A 19919-nucleotide genomic window follows, 5' to 3' on the forward strand; every position below is an offset into this window, starting at 1 on the left:
GTCCCCTTCTGCACTGGATCAAATTTAGACCTCTCATCCTTGTCTTCAGGAGCCTGTATAACTGCTCCTGGCAACTTATGCTATCTCAGCCCATTGCATAGACTCCTTCCCTCTCACTCACTTAGCATTACTGGCCTTAATGGCTCATTTTATTTCCTGCCAATGACCTTTGTATTGTACTCTGACACACCCTGTGTATTTTTTCAGTTATCTCAGTGACTTCTGACAATGACCGCAGAATGACAAACAGGAACAAATGGTAACATTTTACTTGGTTTTAGTTTTCTCTTCCTCTTGTCTGCTCAGCAACTCTAATCTAATGCCCACTGATGTCAACAGAAAGACCACTGAAATCAGTGGAGTCAAAAAAAGTAAACTATAAAATGAATTTTAATAAAGCAACCCTTTCCAAAATTGCATAAATAATAAAGCAACCCTCCCCCCAAAAAAACAAAAACAAGATTCCCCATCAGGTATGGGGCAAAACCACACCAGTCATTAAAAATTTTACGGGGGGGTGGAGAGGTTCTTCCCAAGAAGTCCCTTTGTAGAGGGACTTCACTCAAAGGAAGAAGTTGTTTAACGTATTTTGTGTAGGGGGGTTCCCCCGCTACTATATTCTGTAATGCCTGTACAACAGTGAGCCCAAAATGTGCACATACAAAAATAAGATTGACTCTCCAGTGAAAATAAAGCAGCTGGTTTGAAGAAACATGCTTGAGGTATATACTGCTGATAGGATTTTTGAATGTATTAGTTGTTTGTATCTAATGCGTAAAATCAGTTTCCAAAATACCAGTAATTAGCCTTCATTGTATACAGGGCTCTTCTGCTTAGAAAGACTTCTGAAGATAAACTAAATTTTGCAACCACTTATCTCACATAAGATTTATTGGTATTTTTGTCCACATATAACAGATGTGGGATGTGAGGCACAGACAAGTTCAGTAACTTATTTGAAGCCATACAAGAAATGAGATAGCAACAGAGCAGGTTTGAGAACTCAGGATTGTAGGATCACACTTTGACATTAAGAACACCTTTCTCTAAACAGAACGTAGTAACATTTGCATTTCTTTTCAACTACTAGGCATATTCTTGCTTTTGTCATCAGTAACCCTAAAAAGTCAAATAAAATTGAATTTTCTTATAATTTACTTTCAGCAAGATATTGGAGGGGAAAATCCTTGGTTTACCCCCTGCAATATGATCATGGATATACACTGAAGTCATTTTTAAAACATGCTGCTCTAATTTATACCATGGCAATAGAAGGGGAAGGGAGTACAAACGTATTCTTGTAATCTAGTCACAAACACGTAGCCCTCTAACAAATACTCCATATGTATATATGTTACTATGAATCCTAAATGAAAATAAATAAATGGAAAATGCACAATTATTTTCAAGAGGTATTTCCCTCGTATCGCAGAAGGATGTCTTACTTTTCACCATACCATGAGGTTTGCAGCGACTGCACCTCTCACAAACACTGCTTTGTATACTACATAGGACAACGATTTGAACACCATCATTTAAGCACTTCTGTGATTCAAAGTGAAATTAAGGAATCCAATCATAAATTCACATTATAACACTGACAGGCATCATCATACTCTGAATTCCCATCCTTGCAAGTGGTAAAACAAGTCAGCCTGCTAATTATGTACGCTGACCAACAAAACAGCAAAAGAACATCCTGTACGTACACACCTGTCTCACAGAAAAAGAGAAAAACTATGGGCATTATCCCACAGTCCCTTTTTAGATATGTTTCTACTGCACAACCTTTTCTACAGTAAAGAGCACTGGACCGGGACTCAGCCATGACAACGTAACTTGGACCGACTTTCTAAATGAAAAAACAAAGCTAGGAACTCACCTGCTGTAAGCACACGCTTTCCAAGAAGCATTAGTCCAAAAATGAACACAAGAAGGCACCATTTTAACATGGTTAAATATCTTCAAGAAGCTATTTCTTTTACTAAGACGTTTAAGGAATACTAGATACCTGGCGTACTGCCCTTAGCAGCAGTGTCCCCTAAACGACAGAACAAAGAAGAAAGTTATCTAGAGCTGTCTTCCGTTAAGGCAAACAATGGAAAAGTGCTTTGCATATTACAACAGTCCAAAGGCAAGGGCAAGTCAAATTTCTCAGTTCACCTTGCAAGAAACTGGTTAGGCGACTTAAACTAACAAAAAGCAACGCATTCCTAAATGCTCATTGGAGGAAGCCAGCTAGCGACAGTATTGTAAAGATGACAAGATTGAACCAGTTCATTTTAAACACTTTCTTTGAGGCTGAAGATTAGAAACAATGTCTAAGTATGACACAGGAAAAGTACATTGCTATCTTGATATGACAGATGTACTGGTATTGTTCATAGCCAGATCAATCAAAATGCACCTTTAAAATCGACCAGTAAATTCAGTGTCTAGCCTTTTTTTTTCCGAATTAAAAGCTGCATGCAAGTTTTATTTCAGTAAAACTGTTTGAAAATATAAATACACTGAAACCATTTAAGCATTAACCATGTAATCCCGAGATCTTAAAAAAAATATATTTATGGTGCACCTACTTGTCCCTCCAAAGGAAAAAAAGCCTTTTAATCAAAATGTGATTTTGAGGCATTTTTTATTTTCCCAAAAGCAAATAATCTCTTTGATATGCCACATCTTTATTAAAAGTTTCAAGGAAAAGGGTTGGACAAAGTATTTGAAAACAATGTATAAGTTTATGTTTAAACAGTAGGCTCTTCTTGCCACAACACTTCCTAATGGAAAAGAGATACTTTTGGTTTGAGGTTTTACTTGTTATCCTAAGATTCATTTTATCCTGACTGCTGATAAACCCTGTGTAAAGAGGGACTTTAAAAAGGGGCTATTCTACATCTGTGACACAACATTTTCAAAGGCACACAAAGTGCACATCCCCACAATCGCACACATGCAGGGGTACACATTTTCTGCGGGACAAATAGCAGCAGCATATATTTGTGTTGCTGCTATTTGCCCCTGGGCACACCGCTGCACGTGCGGTCCAGCATGTGGCAAAGTGACCCAGGTGGGGCAGGGAAGGTCAGGGCCAGCATCTTACCTAGGTCCCTGGGGACCTCCTGGGGCAGCTTGGACACTAGCCAGCAGCCAGAGCATAGCTCTGGCCTGCCAGGCTCCCTTTCTGGCAGTGCACTCTCAGAAACTGGTTAGGCGACTTAAACTAACAAAAAGCAACGCATTCCTAAATGCTGACTGGAGGAAGCCAGCTAGCTTCCTCACACTCTGAGGGTGCACTCAGAGTAGTTTTGTCTTTACAGTTATGGTGTTGTCAGCTACAGTGTCAGGTAGATTGGCATTTTTTTTTTTTTAGTTACCCCACTGTAGTTCAGAGACTCCAGATAGCTGTCTAGACTTAGACTTTACCTTATTAGGTGAGAGGCGAGATTAAGTCATCTTTATATTTTGCTATGAAATTAAAATCCCTAAAAATCAGGATAGAGACAGCACTGACTCTCCCTGAAGTGTGGTAATTCCTATAAAACTTATTTCATGTGGGGTGGAGGCCAGGACAGGCAGTTGGGCCCTGATATTCCAGAGGGTCAGTGCATGTCTTTAACTTTACATCTTGTGAATGCCTGCATTAAGACTGCAACGTCACCGACTATGTGTAACATTGACAGCTGTATTGAGTACTAGGACTGGCCTAGTCATCCACAAGGCTCTTTCTGGGACCAGATACTGCAGGACTTGGCAGTACTCAAACAGAGAGATGTTTCAACAGTGACCCCAATAGCAGCACAATCAGAGCATGCACGGGGAGAAAACAGCAGCATCTCGCCCCTCCCAACAGCAACATCAAATGCCCTCAGACATAGCACCCTTCATACCCCTGACTGTCTGAGGCCAAAACGCTTGTCTTCATCAAACTGCTTCGTGACACAAAAACATCATCACAGAAAGCGTCACCCACCCGCACCACAAGCACAGCGATGTCATGCACTTGCAGCTGCATCCAGTCGGACTCTTCCCCCCCCAGGTATTTTAGGTAGTTTTTCCTTATTTGTCGAAATTGGAGATCATTAGAAATTTGGAAATCATTTTTAATTCTAACCCTGTCTTCTAAAATGGTTGCAATCCCTCCCAACTTTTAAACATATTACATTTGCAAATGATACAACATGAATTCTGTTCATTTATCCAGGTTCTCACTAGAAGTTCTCTGTAGCAGTGGCTCCCGAACTGCGGTATGCATACCACTCGTGATACACTGACAACCTGTCAGTGGTATGCATTAATAGACTTGTTATAACTACTTTATTTGATAGAAATTTGCTGGAGGTACTTCAGCTTGCATCGTTTTAAACTGGTGGTGTGCAACCCGTCAGTTTGGGAGCTGCTGCCTTATAGTGTTGGGCTTCACCCCATGCACCTGCAGTCACAGAGGAAACACTGGAAGGATTCACACGCAGCAAACTACAGGGTACACCCACAGCACAGCCACCTCCATGCCCCTGCCTCAGACCTGTACCCTGCAACCCCCCCCCTTAGCTTCCAGCCCATGCGCCACCACTCCCACACGGAAGAGAGCGCACAAATTCCGCGCATGCGCGCCGCCCCTCCACAATCACAGGGGAGAGCGCCGATTCTGTGCATGCGCCCTTGTGCCGGCTGCTCGGGAACCGGTTGGTCCCGTCCCCTAGAAGAGCCCGTGCCGGAAGCGTCCGGCCCTGACGAGCATCCGACAAGCGACGCGCACCCGCGGGAAATCAGTTCCGCCCGGCGCGGCTCGCGGCGGCGGCAGTTGACGAGACGGTTGCGATGGCGGCGGCGTTAAGCGGCGACGCGGCCTATAGCAGCAATGCCCCCGCCTCCCCCCGCCTGGCAGCTGGCTGCTCCTGGGAGTGCGGGGACCTGGCCGGCCTCGTGCGGCTGCTGCCGGAGGACGCGGCGGCGGGTGAGGCGCTGGGGCAACCCGAGCACAGGTGAGGGCTTGGGCCGCCGGGCGGCGCGCGCATGCGCATTGGCGTGAGGGGCTGCGCCCGCCAGGGGGCGCTGTCTCCCTCTGTCCCTGGAACGCCAGGCTGGGGGGGACCCTTCTGCCCCATATCTGGTCGCCGGCATCGGAGCAGGTGGGCGCACGTCTGACAGCGCCCCCAGGGAATGAGGGGGCGGGCCAACGCCAGCCCCGTACTTCGGGCATGTGCCAAATGAGGTCTCCTGCCCGCTAGGGCTGCCGACCCTCCCCAGCTGGCAGAATCAGCATTGATCTCCTGGTGACTATTGAAAGCAATCCAGGAGATTGATGTCCCAGAGGGGTTGAACAGTACAATTCACGACCTGATCTCACATCAGGAAAAAAATCTGTAATAGCTTCCGTCAGACTTGGGAACCCAGCCTTCCCGTGGGAGGGAGCGGGTTTAATCGAAGACCAAATCCCAGCGGGAGCTTGGCTTCCTGATGGTGCTGGAGAGAAGGGGGAAGAAACCTCACTTTAGCAACATAGCGTTGGCATCGTGGCTGAGAGGAGAATGGCCGCCCTGCCTGGCTCGAGACGCTGGCGGAGGACCTTGGAGCTGCCCCAGTTGTCGCTCATGTCCCTTCTGAGCGACGAAGGCTTTCAGATGAAGCACTGTCTGGCTTTCAGCACGTAAACGAGATTATCTGGAGAAGCGCTTGACTCAACTGACAGATGCTGTAGTGCTTTTTTTTTTCCCCCTAAACTTCCTTTCGCCCCGTCTAGTGAGGACTCAGTTGTTTTGGAGAGGCGCTTACCCAATGACGGAAGTGATGCTCCTTGCGTGCTGTACCTGCACTGCGATCCTCGGAGCTGTGAGGAAATTGCTTGTGTTGGGGTTCTCAGTGAGGCAAGAAACATGGAAGTGTACGTGGGAGAAGAGTACTGCGGGACGAGCAGGGGAGAGCATGTCTGCACCGTCCAGGGTGACAGGTCAGTGGCTTTGGGTCATGGGCTCTGTTTTCACTGTCTTTGTTATTAAGTCCCTACAGTATGAAAACTGGACAGCTTAGGGGGTTGGGAATGAGATAGCACACTCTTAAATTGCTGGTATAAATGTAGGCTTTGACTGCTGACAGACATAGCAGGAAGAAATCCCCAGCACTTTACTGGAGCAGGAACCACATCAGTTTGACTTAGCTCACCAGCGTCTGTATAGATCGCGCACTTCAGTGGAGGTTTTTTTGCATTTTTATCTAATAGCTGATTGAATCGGCTATTAGATAAAAGTGTCAAAGCCTCTCTGAAGCACATGATCTATACAGATGCTAGGCCAGCCAGGTTAAACTGACACATTGCCCCTTCTGGGCATGTGCTGTGTTCAGTGCAGAGGCATGCTGAGCTGAAAATTAAGCACTATTTTTTTCTGCACCCCCATTTCTGTCAACAGCCTGTCTGGTGACCACCTTAATCCAAATCTGATATGTTGATAGCTGCCTCTGAAAACCCATTAGCATAATCTGCACCTTCTTGGCAGCCTCAGCAGAGGCTAAAAAATGAACGATCTCAAACACCACACTTCTCTGGCCCTCTTGAGGGCATCTTCAGTCATTATCAAAGCAGTATGGTGGCTTGTACACCCACCGTCTGGTGCATGCTAAACAGAAGGAAGGCTGAGTGCCAGGACATTAGCTACTGCTTTCAGTGTCTTAAAAAGTTAATTCAGTAGCATCTCCCAGAAGTCATTAAGCATCATTTAAAAAATTCTATTAAATATGTCTGCAAAGAAAACATAAGTTTAACATGTTTCTGTTCTATCAGTTAGTTATTTCTAGAGAGCAAATCTGTTTGTTTCATTGGTGGTTTGTAATAATCTCTCTATCTTCTCCCCCTCCCTCCCCATAATCCTATGTTCCTCAAACCAAGCTGATTTTCATTGTTAAGATAAGCACATTAAAAGATATGTCACTTGGCTCTTTCCTTGTTATTAAATATATTAACTACCATTTCTGTGCTCTTATATAAAGCTTTTATGTAGTATTTTGCCACAGAGACTTCACAGCTCATTTATTTTATTTTTCTAGTAAAAGTGATGGGATTACTTTATACAAAAAGTATCTTAAATTGGAGTGTCCCACAGCCGCTTGTAGAATTAAGGTAGGAAGTTCCACAAAAATTGTCTTAATTCTTAATTTTTTTTTTTTTAATGTTTTATTTGAGTAATATTTCTTTTTTGCATTATCATCTATGTAAAATGAAAACAGATTTTTATAATTCTGTAGAGCAAGCACCTTAAATATAGATGGCTTCTAATTTTGGGATTCTCAATTCAGATTGACATCTCATACTTTAAGTCATTTGTATGTATGAAAAAAGTAATATGCTGTTAAAGAAACAGAATTACTAACCAGAAAAAAATAGTGTACAGGCTGAATAGACAAATCTGATCTTACAGGTGTATGCATCCTACCTTGACCTATGTGGAATCATATTAAAGTCAACAGGTCTAATCATGCTCTTGGGTTGTAACTGATTCTGCAGTTCATTTGCGCTCAAATTCTGTTGGAGTATTGTTATTTCTAAGACTAAGTGCAGGATGAAATGCATTTAAAATAACACCCTGGTAGAAAAGAGAAGCTGATTTAACTTCCTAAATTGTATTACACTGAATGCACATTCCCAAAGGAAATGACTTTCAAAACCAAATTTTTCTAATTTTAAAACACTGCTTTCTCTTTTTTGCAATAGCTGGTTTCTGTTGGTGAAAAACAGACCGTACTCATCAGTAAAATTGTAGTAAAGGTGAGAGAAGCTTCTTCAAAACCAGCAGATTTTCCTTCACTAGGATCAAGCATAGATCTAAACAGAGTGCAAATGATAATGGAATCCATGGGGTCAAAGTTATCTCCAGGTGCTCAGCAGCTAATGGATATGGTTAAATGTCAGCAGAAGGTAAGTCACCATATCATTTTTATTTAAATTTATGAGAATTAGTTCAGAACTCCACATTCTGGGCCAATGTTAATTGCATTCCAGACTCATTTAATGGAGTAAAGCTCCAACACAGACTTCTTGCTACTTTATACCCAAATATGTTATGGGCCCAGTGAAAAAGCCTGGGGACATTTCTGAGACTTGCGACATGTCCTAAAGATGGCTAAATCTAAATCTGACCTGGGAGCAAAAGAGTTCCAAAAGATGAAGATCGAACTCTAAGAATCCAGCACGGGTGGGCAAAATGTGGCCCGCAGGTCAGATGCAGCCCGCCAGGCCATTCCATCTGGCCCGCAGGACCCCTAAAAAAATTTAGAAAATTAATATTTATCTGCCCCTGGCTGCCTGTCATGCAGCCCTCAAAGGCTTGCCAAAACTCAGTAAGCGGCCCTCCGCCCAAAATAATTGCCCACCCCGATCTAGCACCAAACTCTTTCTTTCCCATTAATTTTACACTTCATCTGTTTTCCCTCCATGTAACCATTAGCATTGCAGACAGTCCTTGCATCTGGTTTCCATCTGAATAAAAAAGAGTATTGTTAGTATAATTTATCTTATGGATACACTCCCATACAGAGTAACATGCTCAGAATAAGGACCTAAAATGGTAAAAATCTGCTTCAAAAATGGCTCATCGGAAAAGAAATTGCTAGCTAACCTTCTCAAAGTTCATGCATTCACTTTCACAGCTTCATTTTTGTTTTGTTTAAATCTGGTAAATCTTATTTAGGTTTTCTTTTTTCCCTTAAAGGAAACTTCAAGTACACAATTTCCATTTTGATGAGGCACTTATCTCATTCATTCTCAGTAAATATTTTACATAGATAGCTGTGGGGAACATTATAGTTACTTGACATGTTGTAAGACGTTTAAAACTTTTGTGGGGGAGAACATATCTCTATGTACTTAATTAGTTTTATATTTATATGTTCTTATTTCTATCAGAACAGTTTGTCTCTTGGAGACAAACTCCAGTGTATCTTGGGAAACAAGAAACCTGTTTTTGGAGACATTGGTACAATAGGGGGATTGAACAATACATCTGCTTTAAGATCATTAGACGAGTCATCCAACGGACCCTGTCCTCTTAACAGTTATTTGCCAACTGAAACAGTTTCTGAAGATTTAAAAAGACAAGTTGACCTGAATGCACAGGGACCCAGCAGAAAGAATACCTCTGATCTTGGAGAACTTAAAAGGGCCCAGCAGAGCACTCTTCTTCCTGGGAGAGATTGTACAATCGTGGGGTCTTCAATAATACCAAATCAAGCAAGTGAAGTCCTAAATATGCCTAGTTCTGGGCTGCTGCTTCCTTTTCTTCAGAATTTGTGTGGCCAAGTTAATCACCTTCGGTTAGAAGATGGGAATAAGCACTTTGAGAAGAGCACAGCAGCTAAAGAAGAAGGCATTCAAAATGTCAGGTAAGTTGAGTCTTAAACACTTATTCAACTTCTAATAGCTTTTGGATTACTTGAAGAGCAGCTCCCTGAAGTAAGAAGCAAGAGTACTTCTTCAGTCTTTGTACCACAGCCCTCTGAGTCCATGCAGCTAAAGGCATAAGAGACTTGTGAACACCTATCATAGTAACATTTAACAAAGTATCAATTTGAATGCATTAAATGCAAACTCCTGTTTTCATATTTGCCTACACCCATTTTCTTTTATTTTCTGGTAGATGTTGACATACTCCTGTTATTCCTTTTCTTTGTGTTTTTTTTCAGTTTTGTAAATGTTTTCTCCCTGAACCTGGATGTTTTTCCCTTTCCTCCTCCCCATCTTGTGCTTCTTTCTGCTTTTTTCCCCTCTGCTTTATTTCTCCTGTTATCTCTTCCCACCTACTTATGCTTCCCTGAATTTTCAGACAGACACTAGCCAAATAACTAAATCTACTACTAAAGGTGCACTGATTATATTGGTTGCATAGTAGATCAGCACTGATAAAAGGAAAACTAACATTATCAGTTATTGGCTTTTTTTGGCCAGTGTAGCCAACGTTCACTGTTAAATATAATATGCCTTCTGTCTGGGGGCCCCTGAACGCCACGTGCATGTGTCCTGCCACATGCATGCATATGGCCAGGAATGCAGCCAAGCAGTGTGGAGAGCAGCACCCTGCAAATAAGTCTGTAGAGGGGAAAGGGCATGGGGGTGGTGCAGATGAAGGCTCCCACAGTGAGGGAAGGAGTGGGGTAGGGGCTGAGGTTGGAGGCACCTAGCCAGGGCGGTGAGTGGGGCCTGGGGCAGGGAACACAACAGAGTTGCAGGCACCTCATCCAGGGGACGTGGCTCCCTGCCACTGTGTGCACGCTCTGACAGAGGCATGGGGCGGGGCATGTGCTCCCCCAGATTTGTGCGCAGAACAGATGCAGGCTGCCCACTGTGGGCTCAGGGCTCTCAGCTCTGCTACCTTTCCCTCAGGAGCCCTGTGCCCCTTGCCTACCCAGCAACAGTGAGGACAGGGAGTTGTCCCTCCTGTTCCCAGGTGGGCAGGGGGCACACGGCTAGCACAGGGTTCCCTGGACAAAGAAAGCAGAGCAGAGATTCCCAATCCCTCGCTCAGCAGGCAGCCTGCATCCACCCTTGCCTCACTCAGCTCTGCTCCAGTTAAGTGTCCCTGGGCTTAATAGTGGTGGCAGTGGCACATGAATTACAGCTCATTCAGTGACTATTTCAGGTGCACCCACCATCAATTTTAAGTGCCAGGATGCTTATCTACCTGTGGATCTGTTTCACTCCCAGCCCTAGGTCCCATTCACTGCCGTGGCTGGGCAGTGCCTCCTGCCCTACTACCTTCCTCACTGGGGACCTAGATCTGCCCCACCCCACATCCCTTCCCCTCCACAGACTTAGCTGCAGGGAGCTGCTCTTCACGCTGCCCAGCTGCATTCCCTTAAGTCAGTTACCAGATATGGCTAGTTAATTGGCTATTGGTATTGGCCAAGAAAATCTTTATCAATACACCCCTATCTACTATCTGAAGACTGAATTAAATGATAAAGGGAGAAGGAGTGCTGGCCAGAAAGCTGCTTTCTTAGTACAAGCTGAACATCCAGCAGTGGGCCGCTATCAAACTGGAAGAGTGTAGGTTTTTTCAGGGGTCTGCTCTGGGCTCAACACTATAGAGAATTTCTAGTAAGGACATGGATATAGGAACAGAGAATGTGTTTTCTATCATTTGTAAATGTAATAAATTTAAAAGGTGGAAGGGATTGCAATCATTTTAAGACATGGTTGGAATTCAAGATGATTTGCAGTTTTCTAATGATCTCCAATTTTGACAAATTCGAGAAACTACCTAAAATAAACAGAGTTCAGCTTAATAATAACAAATGCACAGTGTTATGCTTACCTAGGAATTTAAGTGCACTAATAAAAGACAAAGGATTGCTGATCTAGGTTAGACACTAGGAAAATCTTTCTAAATCTAAGACTAGTACAGTATCTAGGAAACCTGTGGAATCTCCATTACCGGAGTTGTGTTTTACATACAGGTTAGACAAACGCCTATTACACATGGTTTCAATGCAGATTATGCTGACTTGGAGCAGAGGGATGGACTAACTAAATGGCTTCATGAGGGCCCTTGTAGTCATGGTTTTTCTAGGTGTAACAAACTAGTTCAAGTTACACGTATAAATAATATACACAACTTTAAGGTGTGCTGGGCAAAATGAATCCAAACTTATTTCATAGAAGGCTTAAGAGTACTACTTGTATTTCTTAACCCAAATTTGAAAAACACAGGCTGTCATGTGTGGGTGTAGTTTTGAAGTTAGATTTTTTTTCCCCATGACTATTCCTGCTGATTATTCATTCTAAGAAATCAGTTGCTAACTTAAAAATCCAGGGCTCTTCCTGGAGATACTAGAATCCCCATTTTTGCATGTTACCCACCATGATACCTAAAATTAATATCATACTTCTACTTATTTCCTACAGACTGGAACAGCAGCCTATTTGTTCATATTTGGAAAAGATCATCTCCAAAAATATGGACCTGATGGAGAAAAAACTAATGGATTATATTGATCTGCGGATTCAGAACCTTCAGGAACATATAGATAATAAAATTGTTCTCTTAGTAGATTTGGTTCAGAACTCAAAATCAAACAAAGCCTCACAGGAACACTATGACTCTGGAGAAGGGTTCTCAAATGGAGAGAGATAGTCTTTGAAGATAGAAGACCTTAAAAATACTTCTCAAGGGCAACTTTTGTGATAAGCTTATTATTATAAATATGTAACTATAAAATATCTCAATATTTTTTGTTTGCCTTTGTTACTGTAACTCTGCCCAGTATTGTACAAAACTGTTATTATTATAAAAGATCTAATCGTTAAGAATATCAGTATTTTTTCATAATTGTAAGAATTGTGTGTCTTTTTTGGCTTATTTATTTAAAAAGTATTGTTAAATACCACCTCTTTGTCAACCTTGGCATGAATTATAAAAGATGCACTCCAAATAAAACGAGTTGCATCTTTTCTATTTATGTTTACTTGAATTGTCCTTTTTTTGTGTGGGTTTTTTAAATCTTGTAATAATATGTTTGCACTGAGATTTCTGAGTTTTGTTCTATTGCCTTTGCTTGTTACAGTTCTTGGGCTGAGCTCTACAATAGGAATGAGTCACTTGGCTCCTGCGGTAGAAGCCACCGCTCTGTGTCAATTGTCTGGGCTCTCTAATCTGTGTATCAAGGAAGGTAGGCAGCTTAAGAATGGAATCCATAACAACCAACATGCTTGCTCTTCAGAAGCTAATAGGAATTTCTGAAGACTAGGTGTGTCTTAATTCATATCATTCCTTTTGCCTAGGCCCTGGAGAGGCATGTGATTCAGTGCTTTTCTACCACCTGCTGCTTTTTATCCTGTGAGCTTCAAGCTTGGAATCTTTTTTTCACCATTTCTTAAAGAAACAGAACTGGGTCACCCTTCTCAAAACACAGAAGGAAATGGTGCTGCTCTGTCCTCTTGCTTTCTGTAGCAGTTTAGTGTTTAGAGCACTAGGGGGAGATTTATAGTTCTAGTCTCTCTCCTCTAAAGTAATTCAAAGCCCTATCTCCCTCCTTTCATTAGAGGTTTAATTACTATGCTATGAAATGAGAGGAACTCTCAAGGCCTCCTGTGGAAGCTGTTCACTTAAAGACTTAGGCTAGAGACAGGATGGTTGCTACTGTGCAACCTACTGTTGAGGTGCGCCCTGTGGATGGAAAAATATCCAAGTTATGAATTCGTTTCTTTCTATAGTGCTCTGTGTTACAGCAAATACAGATGCTTGAAGTGCGGACCACCAAAGTACCAGAATCAATCCATTTCATGTGTGGACTGCTGCATTTTTGGCAATGCTGGGCCAGGGGAGTATTTTTTATCAAAGATGGTCTCTCTAATGTGTAATAGGTGTAAGTTCTACAAAGTGGGCAGCGCATGGGTAAATTTAAATCCTTCCCTGCTGTGTCAGACTGAAGATCATGCTTTGTCTGGAGACACCTGTTTCATTTTCTGTTTTTCTCTTTGTTACTCTGGAATTTTGGGAGAATAAAGAAAGGCTACAATTCCAGAGGGTGTCTAGTGCCCTGGAGTAGACTACAGCTGTTCTATGTATGCTGTTTTCACAAACGGGAAAAGATCAAATGTTTTTCTAAAGTGTTACTTCCTTTTCCATTTCTCATAATAGTAATTTTGGGCATTTTGACATGAGCACCAGAGTGGGGGGACATTTTAATTAAACAGCTTTTGGGAGCTGCTTTAATTAAAATGCCTGCAGCATCTCATATATTCAGCATCCCATGTTTCAAAATGGCAGCAGGGGCTATAGTTAACAAGCTTTGCTTGTTAACTGCTGCTAACAAGCTTTAGTGCTGCCATTTTGAAATATGGGGGTGAATGCATGAGATGCTGGAGCATTCTGATTAGAAAGCTCCGGCAGACTCGAATATACATGTGTCTAGGTGCTTTTTAATTAAAGTTCCAGATTCACTAAGTTTGCAGTAAATTTCAAGAGGGTCAGAAAAAATACAGCAGAAGTTCTTACCTACGCTGTGTGCTAGTTTCCTTCTACCTGTTAAATATTTTTATTCCCATCCATCTGAGAGCATGTAGAAAAAAAACAGACAAGATTGACTGATTTACAGACAGTTTGATTTAACTATTATGTTAAGATAGCAAAAATGTTTTAAAGTATGTACAAACACCTATAGAAGGATAAGTAGGAAAAAAATGTTCAGAGCTTACATGGATCCTTCACGTATTTGCTCCCACATACTCTTCTTTTTCTACCATACCTGATATTCTCTCCCACGGCAGGAAAAAACATGTTCCTTGAAGGTTTGCAAGTCCAGGTAGTCAGATCCACAAGAAGGATAATTCAAAGAAAATGTCTTAGTAAGTCACCCTTCTGCTTAAAACCAGGAACTTTAGTTCTAGCATCTCAAGAAAATGCAGGATGTAGAGTGAAGTTCTAGATGGGGACCGTTCTTCCTGAAAGATGTACCCTAAGCATTTTGGGCTTTGTAGCTCAAATCTAAACATCTACTCAGAGGGCGCATCTACATGTGCAATGAGTGTACATGAATAAATGTTGGAGCTTATGTTCTAAAGTTTTTTACTCCTGGGCACACTGTTTGAACATGTGCCTGGGAGCAAATAAATCCAGAGCATAGCTCTGGAGTGTATTCATGTGCAGCACATGGAGCCCAGTCAGAGCAGCCCCAGCTGGCAGGGGGCTTGCCTGCCAGCCCAGGGCTGCTACAACCAGGCTCAATGTACTATGGTGGGGGCTGGCTGGGAGACAAAGGTGCTGCAGTGCAGGGCTAGCACCCTTGTGCCCCAGCCAGCTGGTAAGTGTCTATGGCTGTGTCCAGGGACCAAAAAAACCCACCCCTACCCTGCAAGGTAGCAGCGTGGGAAATGCCTAAATATCTGGTGTGTGGCGCCGCAGGTGGGTCTGCAGTGCTACATACTGCACAGCTTGTATTAGTAACTACAAGTACTAGCTTGCTGTAGAGTTTATTATTTTGTGTGCCCTAACAGGTGTAGATGCTGAGCTGTTTACTTTGCAGTTCATTAGGCAATTAGTTAATTAGATGTGGCCAGAAATAGGCAGTAATAAAATGTAAATTTAATGAATTCTGTGCAAGAAACATCAGTAAATAGACAGCTTGATTCTACTGCGATGTCTAAATGGTCCTAAGACTTACTCCTATGTAGAGTATATTCAGATGCTACCACTGGAACAATTCAAAGTGTGATGATTATTTAGCACTGAATATTTTCTTGGTGACCACTAACACACCTGAATAAAAGTTAACAATACACTTCTCTCCACACTGCACTATTATGGCCAATATGGGCACCTGCTAATGCTAATAGCCCTGTAGTTTCTGGTATTTGTATTCTGATTGGCATTTGATGTAACGTTTCACTATTACAGCTGCCAAGATAACATTTATAGCCAATATCACAAATGAAAAGGTATATAAACTCTTCTGCTGCAGGTTCTGGGTTTTTCCAGGATGCACTTCAGACAGAGACTCTACAGAAAACAAAACAAAAAACGGTTGAAGTCAGTGGAAAAATTATCCAGTTCTTGAGGGAAATGCATTATACATTTTTTATCAGATATTTTGATGCCTCAGTGGTGCCTTGGAATAGATTGCATGTATTGACCTTGTTGCAATGAGTTGCACTTGTGTTTTTTCATTTAAAAGCAAAAATAAACACAGAAAAACCTTTGTTATTTATTTCTCAGCAAGGTTACTCAACTACACTAGGCTTTCTAGCATTGCTCTTTCTCCATTTCTCTTGTTTCTCAATAGCTATGGTTTGTCTTTTTTGAAAAAAACCCCAAAACAGTTATTTAAAATTAGCTGTTGTTGATGTGTCACATTTGTCCTTTAAGGAGTGGTTCCCAGTAAGACTTCATATGTTATGTAATATTCATATAGTAACTGCATATTATGAATGCATGCTTGTGTCATTTCTTCTGTTAATGGTTTTAAGGGGAAGGTTTAACATGGTATATCTGAAAATCTAAGGTAAGATTATGGTATTAACTAATGCAACATTATATTAATGTTCTTCAGAAGGGTTTTGTGAGGATTTTTTAGTGTTTATGCAGTGCTTTAAAATTCTCTGCTTTCTTTGGGGCTGAAACAGTTGACAGTTCCCCAACAGATGGGGGGCCAATAGTCACCCACAGAAATAAACAGCAACAGGATTGAGTACATTGTAAATGCTGCTGGAATAAAAATAGAATAGTCATTATAATAATGTAAAGCACATATTAATATTACTATTCCTTTGTCAACAAGACTGATTAACATATGGGATAAAGAGATCTAGACTTGGAAAGCATGTAGTATTTTTTTAAATTTAAAATTTCCACATGAAAAGCTGGAGCCAAACATATAGCATAGGCTACTGTCGTGCCAAGCTTCCTAAAAATATCCCTTTCATGGTTTTAAACTGACCTACATTTGCCTCTCAGTACTAGTCCTGTCTCTGAAAAACAGTTTTGCCTTACTGTGTGTTCATTTTGTATGATAGATACATGTCAATGAGTCACACATAATCCATAAAATATACAGCTTCAATTAAAAGTTCTTTCTGTTATTGAATGGGTTCCTCTACCCGCCTCCCCCCACAAGTTCCTGTCCTTAGTAGTCTTTATTATATGTGTTGTTCGAGGAGATTTAACCCACTTTGGATTCAATAATATATGATTCTGATTGTAAACATTAAACGCTTTTCTGTAGAAATTGAACACGTGTATGTGAGTAGAGTACTAGATGTCTTTTTTAATGAAAATTAAAGCAGAGATTAGATGTGAAATGTATAATGTGTTGTTTGTTTGGTTTTTTTAATCACACACTTTTTCAGGCAATGAGAGGCACGCAAACACTCATTCTGTCTAAGAACGTTGTCTTGGTAATCGTGATTTGATTTGAATATCTCAAGTCTTATTTTTATATTGATAGCTCACCAAGTGCTCCTTGTGGTGAGATCGAGTGTCTACCTAAGCACTCAAATAATCTATTTCTTTTTTCTTTAATGGTCATTGCTTTCAAGTCTTATACTGAAAGATAAGCCAATCTCTCAATTTTGAAAAGTACCTGCAAGCTTTTTCAAAACACAAATGAAATACTTCTTTCATCAAATCTTTTCCATCCTGATTCTGTTCTCACTCTAATTTCACACTAATATGATTCAACTCACTTCAGCAGCATTACTCCTGATTTCTACCACGTGACAGCAACACACAGTCCTCAGTTTACGTATCATGCTTACCTAAGTGATCTACAGAACTGCGATCTCGTTTCAGGCGGATGGGTCCAATCACGGCATTCGCTTTCCATTTGTATGAAGAAATAGCTCTTTTCTGTCTAGGCACACAGCCTTGAGTACAGCGAGAATTACTGTCATTGCTGTCACAAATTAAAACTTGACATTGGAGGTACACTGAAGCATGGTTTCTCAGGAACTTAAAGGCATTAAATTTGAATCTGCCATAGTGCTGAAGCAGTGGGTAGTTCATATAAGTATCATCCTTAATACACCTGTAATACAATTTGCAATTCTGTTTAAAGTGATCTACAGCAGGGGTCAGCAACCTGGATGAATCTAGCTGGCAAAGAGTTTTTATCTGGCTTGCCAGGCGTGACAAAATGATACTGTTTTCCCCCATGCAAATGCTGGAATATCTAGCAAGTGCTACCTCCAGCCTGCTGTTTCTAAAAGGTTGTCAACCCCTGATTTACGGCAGTGTAATCCATTTACTTAGCATGCTTAGCTGTATCAGGCTGTTAAACTAGGGTCTTCTTTCACCTATTGCTGATGTATCATTTCTTGATCTACCCCGCAGAAGGCATGGAGCCCTGATTCCTGTTTTTGTGAACAATACAGGAATGTTTTTGAAGTGGAGGTTTCAGGTAAAAATCAACTGAAGAAAATACATGGAGGATCTCAGAAATATAATTTACAGAAATTCAATTTTGATTATACCCCATAATGACTCTTACAAAGGGAAATAGTTTGATGCAATTATAAAAACAATTGCAATACTATTTTACACATACCGCATGCCTATGTTTACATTTTAGTAAACAAATTATAATTTAATTTAGCTTCTTACCCATTTTGGATTAAGGCATATCTGGGTGATCCAAAATCAAGATTGGGTGATGCCACACAGGTATCAACAAACACCAGAAGATCTGCATCGGTGGAATGAAGACTAACTTGAACAAAGAGGGTTTTGTTCAAATCTATGTAATACGGAGAGTCCAGTATAGGCCTGGCAAATAAATCTGATTCATAGAATGACATGCTAACATTGTATCTACCAAGAGCGCTTGAGTTTTGTATTACACCATCTTCCGATACATAGAAAATTTCAACTGTTGAATTGTTTTCCATTTCACACTTCACAAAAATCTGCAGGTTTTTTTGACGAGTGATGATCTCACCAGTTTGTGATGCTGTGATGAAGTTGGTGTAAGTAATTTTATTACCTTCCTTCTGCAAAAGAAAATACATAGAAAGCATTAGTATAAGCCATGCAGGTGTGCAAAAATATAACAGCTAGGAATTGTGCCACGGGTCACAGCAGCAGTAGGGGCTGGGAGTGGTGGTGGCTGCCATTCCTGCACACCCTTTAAATGGGCACTTGGGACTGGTGCCCCCATTACCTAGCCCTGCAGGTGTTAGCTACAAAACTAACAGAAAAATATGTCCTTCTTCCAGGTCTCAATACTTTGAAAAAGCATTGTAAACCAACATACAAGATAACTAGCAGCAAACCTACCATGTCTCAAAAATGAGGAACTGACCCCTAAAGGAAAATAATTAAAGAATACCCCCAACCTTATCCTCAAACAGTATCTTTCTCAGAACCATCAACTGATGGAGAATCCTCAAATTCTGGGTCTTTGTCCTGCCAGAATACATACTGGCTACAATAAATATTTAATGCTCCCATTGCCTAATATAGTGTCATCGCTGGAAATACAGACTAAAGGCAGAATCAAACACTGTCTAGTAGTCATGGACACAGCTGAGCTCAGTCCTGGTTGAGATGGGACCTTAGTTTGGTTCCCAGGTCAGTTGTAGAGGGAAGAGTGGTTCTGCCTCTTTCCAGTCTGAAAACCTGTAATCAGATATCCAGCAAAGTAAATATATCATGAGGCTTTTTACACATACTTTCAGAAATGGTCACTTATTTTCTTTACCATTTTAACTGTTCCACAGCTGTTTAGTGGGAAGGAAAATACCATTGGCCTTCCTGAAACTGGTCTGCAAGTTGGATCATTCAACTGTAAATTATTTTCATTGTAGCCAAATGTATCCAGGTAAGCATCACTTAGAACAACTGTCATGATGTCTGAAGAACAAGTAAGGGATGCTGAGAAAACAAAGAACAAAGGAAGTTAATGTAGAATTGCTTTATATGTCTCTCAGTAGTTCATATGTGTTGACCTGAAATATCTCTTCTTTGGCAGAGGACAATATGAAACTTTCCCTGCCTCTTGAGCAACAGCCTGCAACCCATCATTTCAAATTTCATGGTTTTAAGAAGTCCAGGACTGAAGTCAGACATTTGCCCACAGAGGAAAGAGGCGAAGGGAACTCCTTTTTTTCCTCACCCACCCATGCATCCATGTAAGAGGCAGCCAGTTGGACTAGCATTGCTTTCAGAGCTCCAGGCAGCAGCAGGATTTGATGGTGAGCCAGGAGTCTATCAATGGACCCACCTCCCCTTGCACCACCAACAGCAGAGCAGCTCTAATGGACCAAATACTTCATCTGTAGAAAAAGTGAGGACAGCAAAGGCAGTATGCTAGGGTATTTGTTATTCTTCTGTTGCCCACCGTCCTAATGCCTCCAGGAACCACATATGTGAATTCTGCTCCTTTCCCTTTCTAAAGAGCAAAGCACCTGCACATGTAGAAGATTAGGTCTTATAGAACTTTCTCCAATA

The 19919-nt window shown here is 41.4% G+C and overlaps 3 protein-coding genes across 3 annotated transcripts in view; 1 reads left to right on the forward strand and 2 right to left on the reverse strand.

Annotated features, from left to right (window-relative positions):
• Positions 1-2091, reverse strand: part of LOC109324250 (disintegrin and metalloproteinase domain-containing protein 9-like) — a 39239-nt gene extending 37148 nt beyond the window's left edge. The window contains exon 1 of the mRNA XM_019556207.1: positions 1883-2091. Coding sequence (XP_019411752.1) covers positions 1883-1952 — 70 coding nt within the window. The 5' untranslated portion in view covers positions 1953-2091. The remainder of the gene's footprint in view (positions 1-1882) is intronic.
• A 2617-nt stretch (positions 2092-4708) lies between these two features.
• Positions 4709-12437, forward strand: CUNH10orf88 (chromosome unknown C10orf88 homolog). Its single transcript, XM_019556170.1, has 6 exons — positions 4709-4979; positions 5738-5944; positions 7036-7108; positions 7700-7903; positions 8891-9366; positions 11885-12437. Exons 1-6 carry the CDS (start codon positions 4816-4818, stop codon positions 12111-12113), a joined length of 1353 nt encoding a protein of 450 aa, XP_019411715.1. The 5' UTR covers positions 4709-4815; the 3' UTR covers positions 12114-12437.
• A 1423-nt stretch (positions 12438-13860) lies between these two features.
• Positions 13861-19919, reverse strand: part of LOC109323795 (deleted in malignant brain tumors 1 protein-like) — a 189414-nt gene continuing 183355 nt past the window's right edge. The window contains 4 exon segments of the mRNA XM_019555460.1: positions 13861-15476; positions 17231-17499; positions 18075-18460; positions 19171-19343. Coding sequence (XP_019411005.1) covers positions 15307-15476; positions 17231-17499; positions 18075-18460; positions 19171-19343 — 998 coding nt within the window. The 3' untranslated portion in view covers positions 13861-15306.

The sequence above is a fragment of the Crocodylus porosus genome, unplaced genomic scaffold, assembly GCF_001723895.1.
Source record: "Crocodylus porosus isolate Cpor-Errol unplaced genomic scaffold, CroPor_comp1, whole genome shotgun sequence".
Taxonomy (NCBI): domain Eukaryota; kingdom Metazoa; phylum Chordata; order Crocodylia; family Crocodylidae; genus Crocodylus; species Crocodylus porosus.

Coding starts and splice junctions, on each gene's coding strand:
- CUNH10orf88 (XM_019556170.1), top strand. CDS start 4,816: ATGGCGGCGGCGTTAAGCGGCGACGCGGCCTATAGCAGCAATGCCCCC. Junction 5,945..7,035: donor TGCACCGTCCAGGGTGACAG/GTCAGTGGCTTT, acceptor TTATTTTTCTAG/TAAAAGTGATGGGATTACTT. Junction 9,367..11,884: donor GAAGGCATTCAAAATGTCAG/GTAAGTTGAGTC, acceptor TATTTCCTACAG/ACTGGAACAGCAGCCTATTT.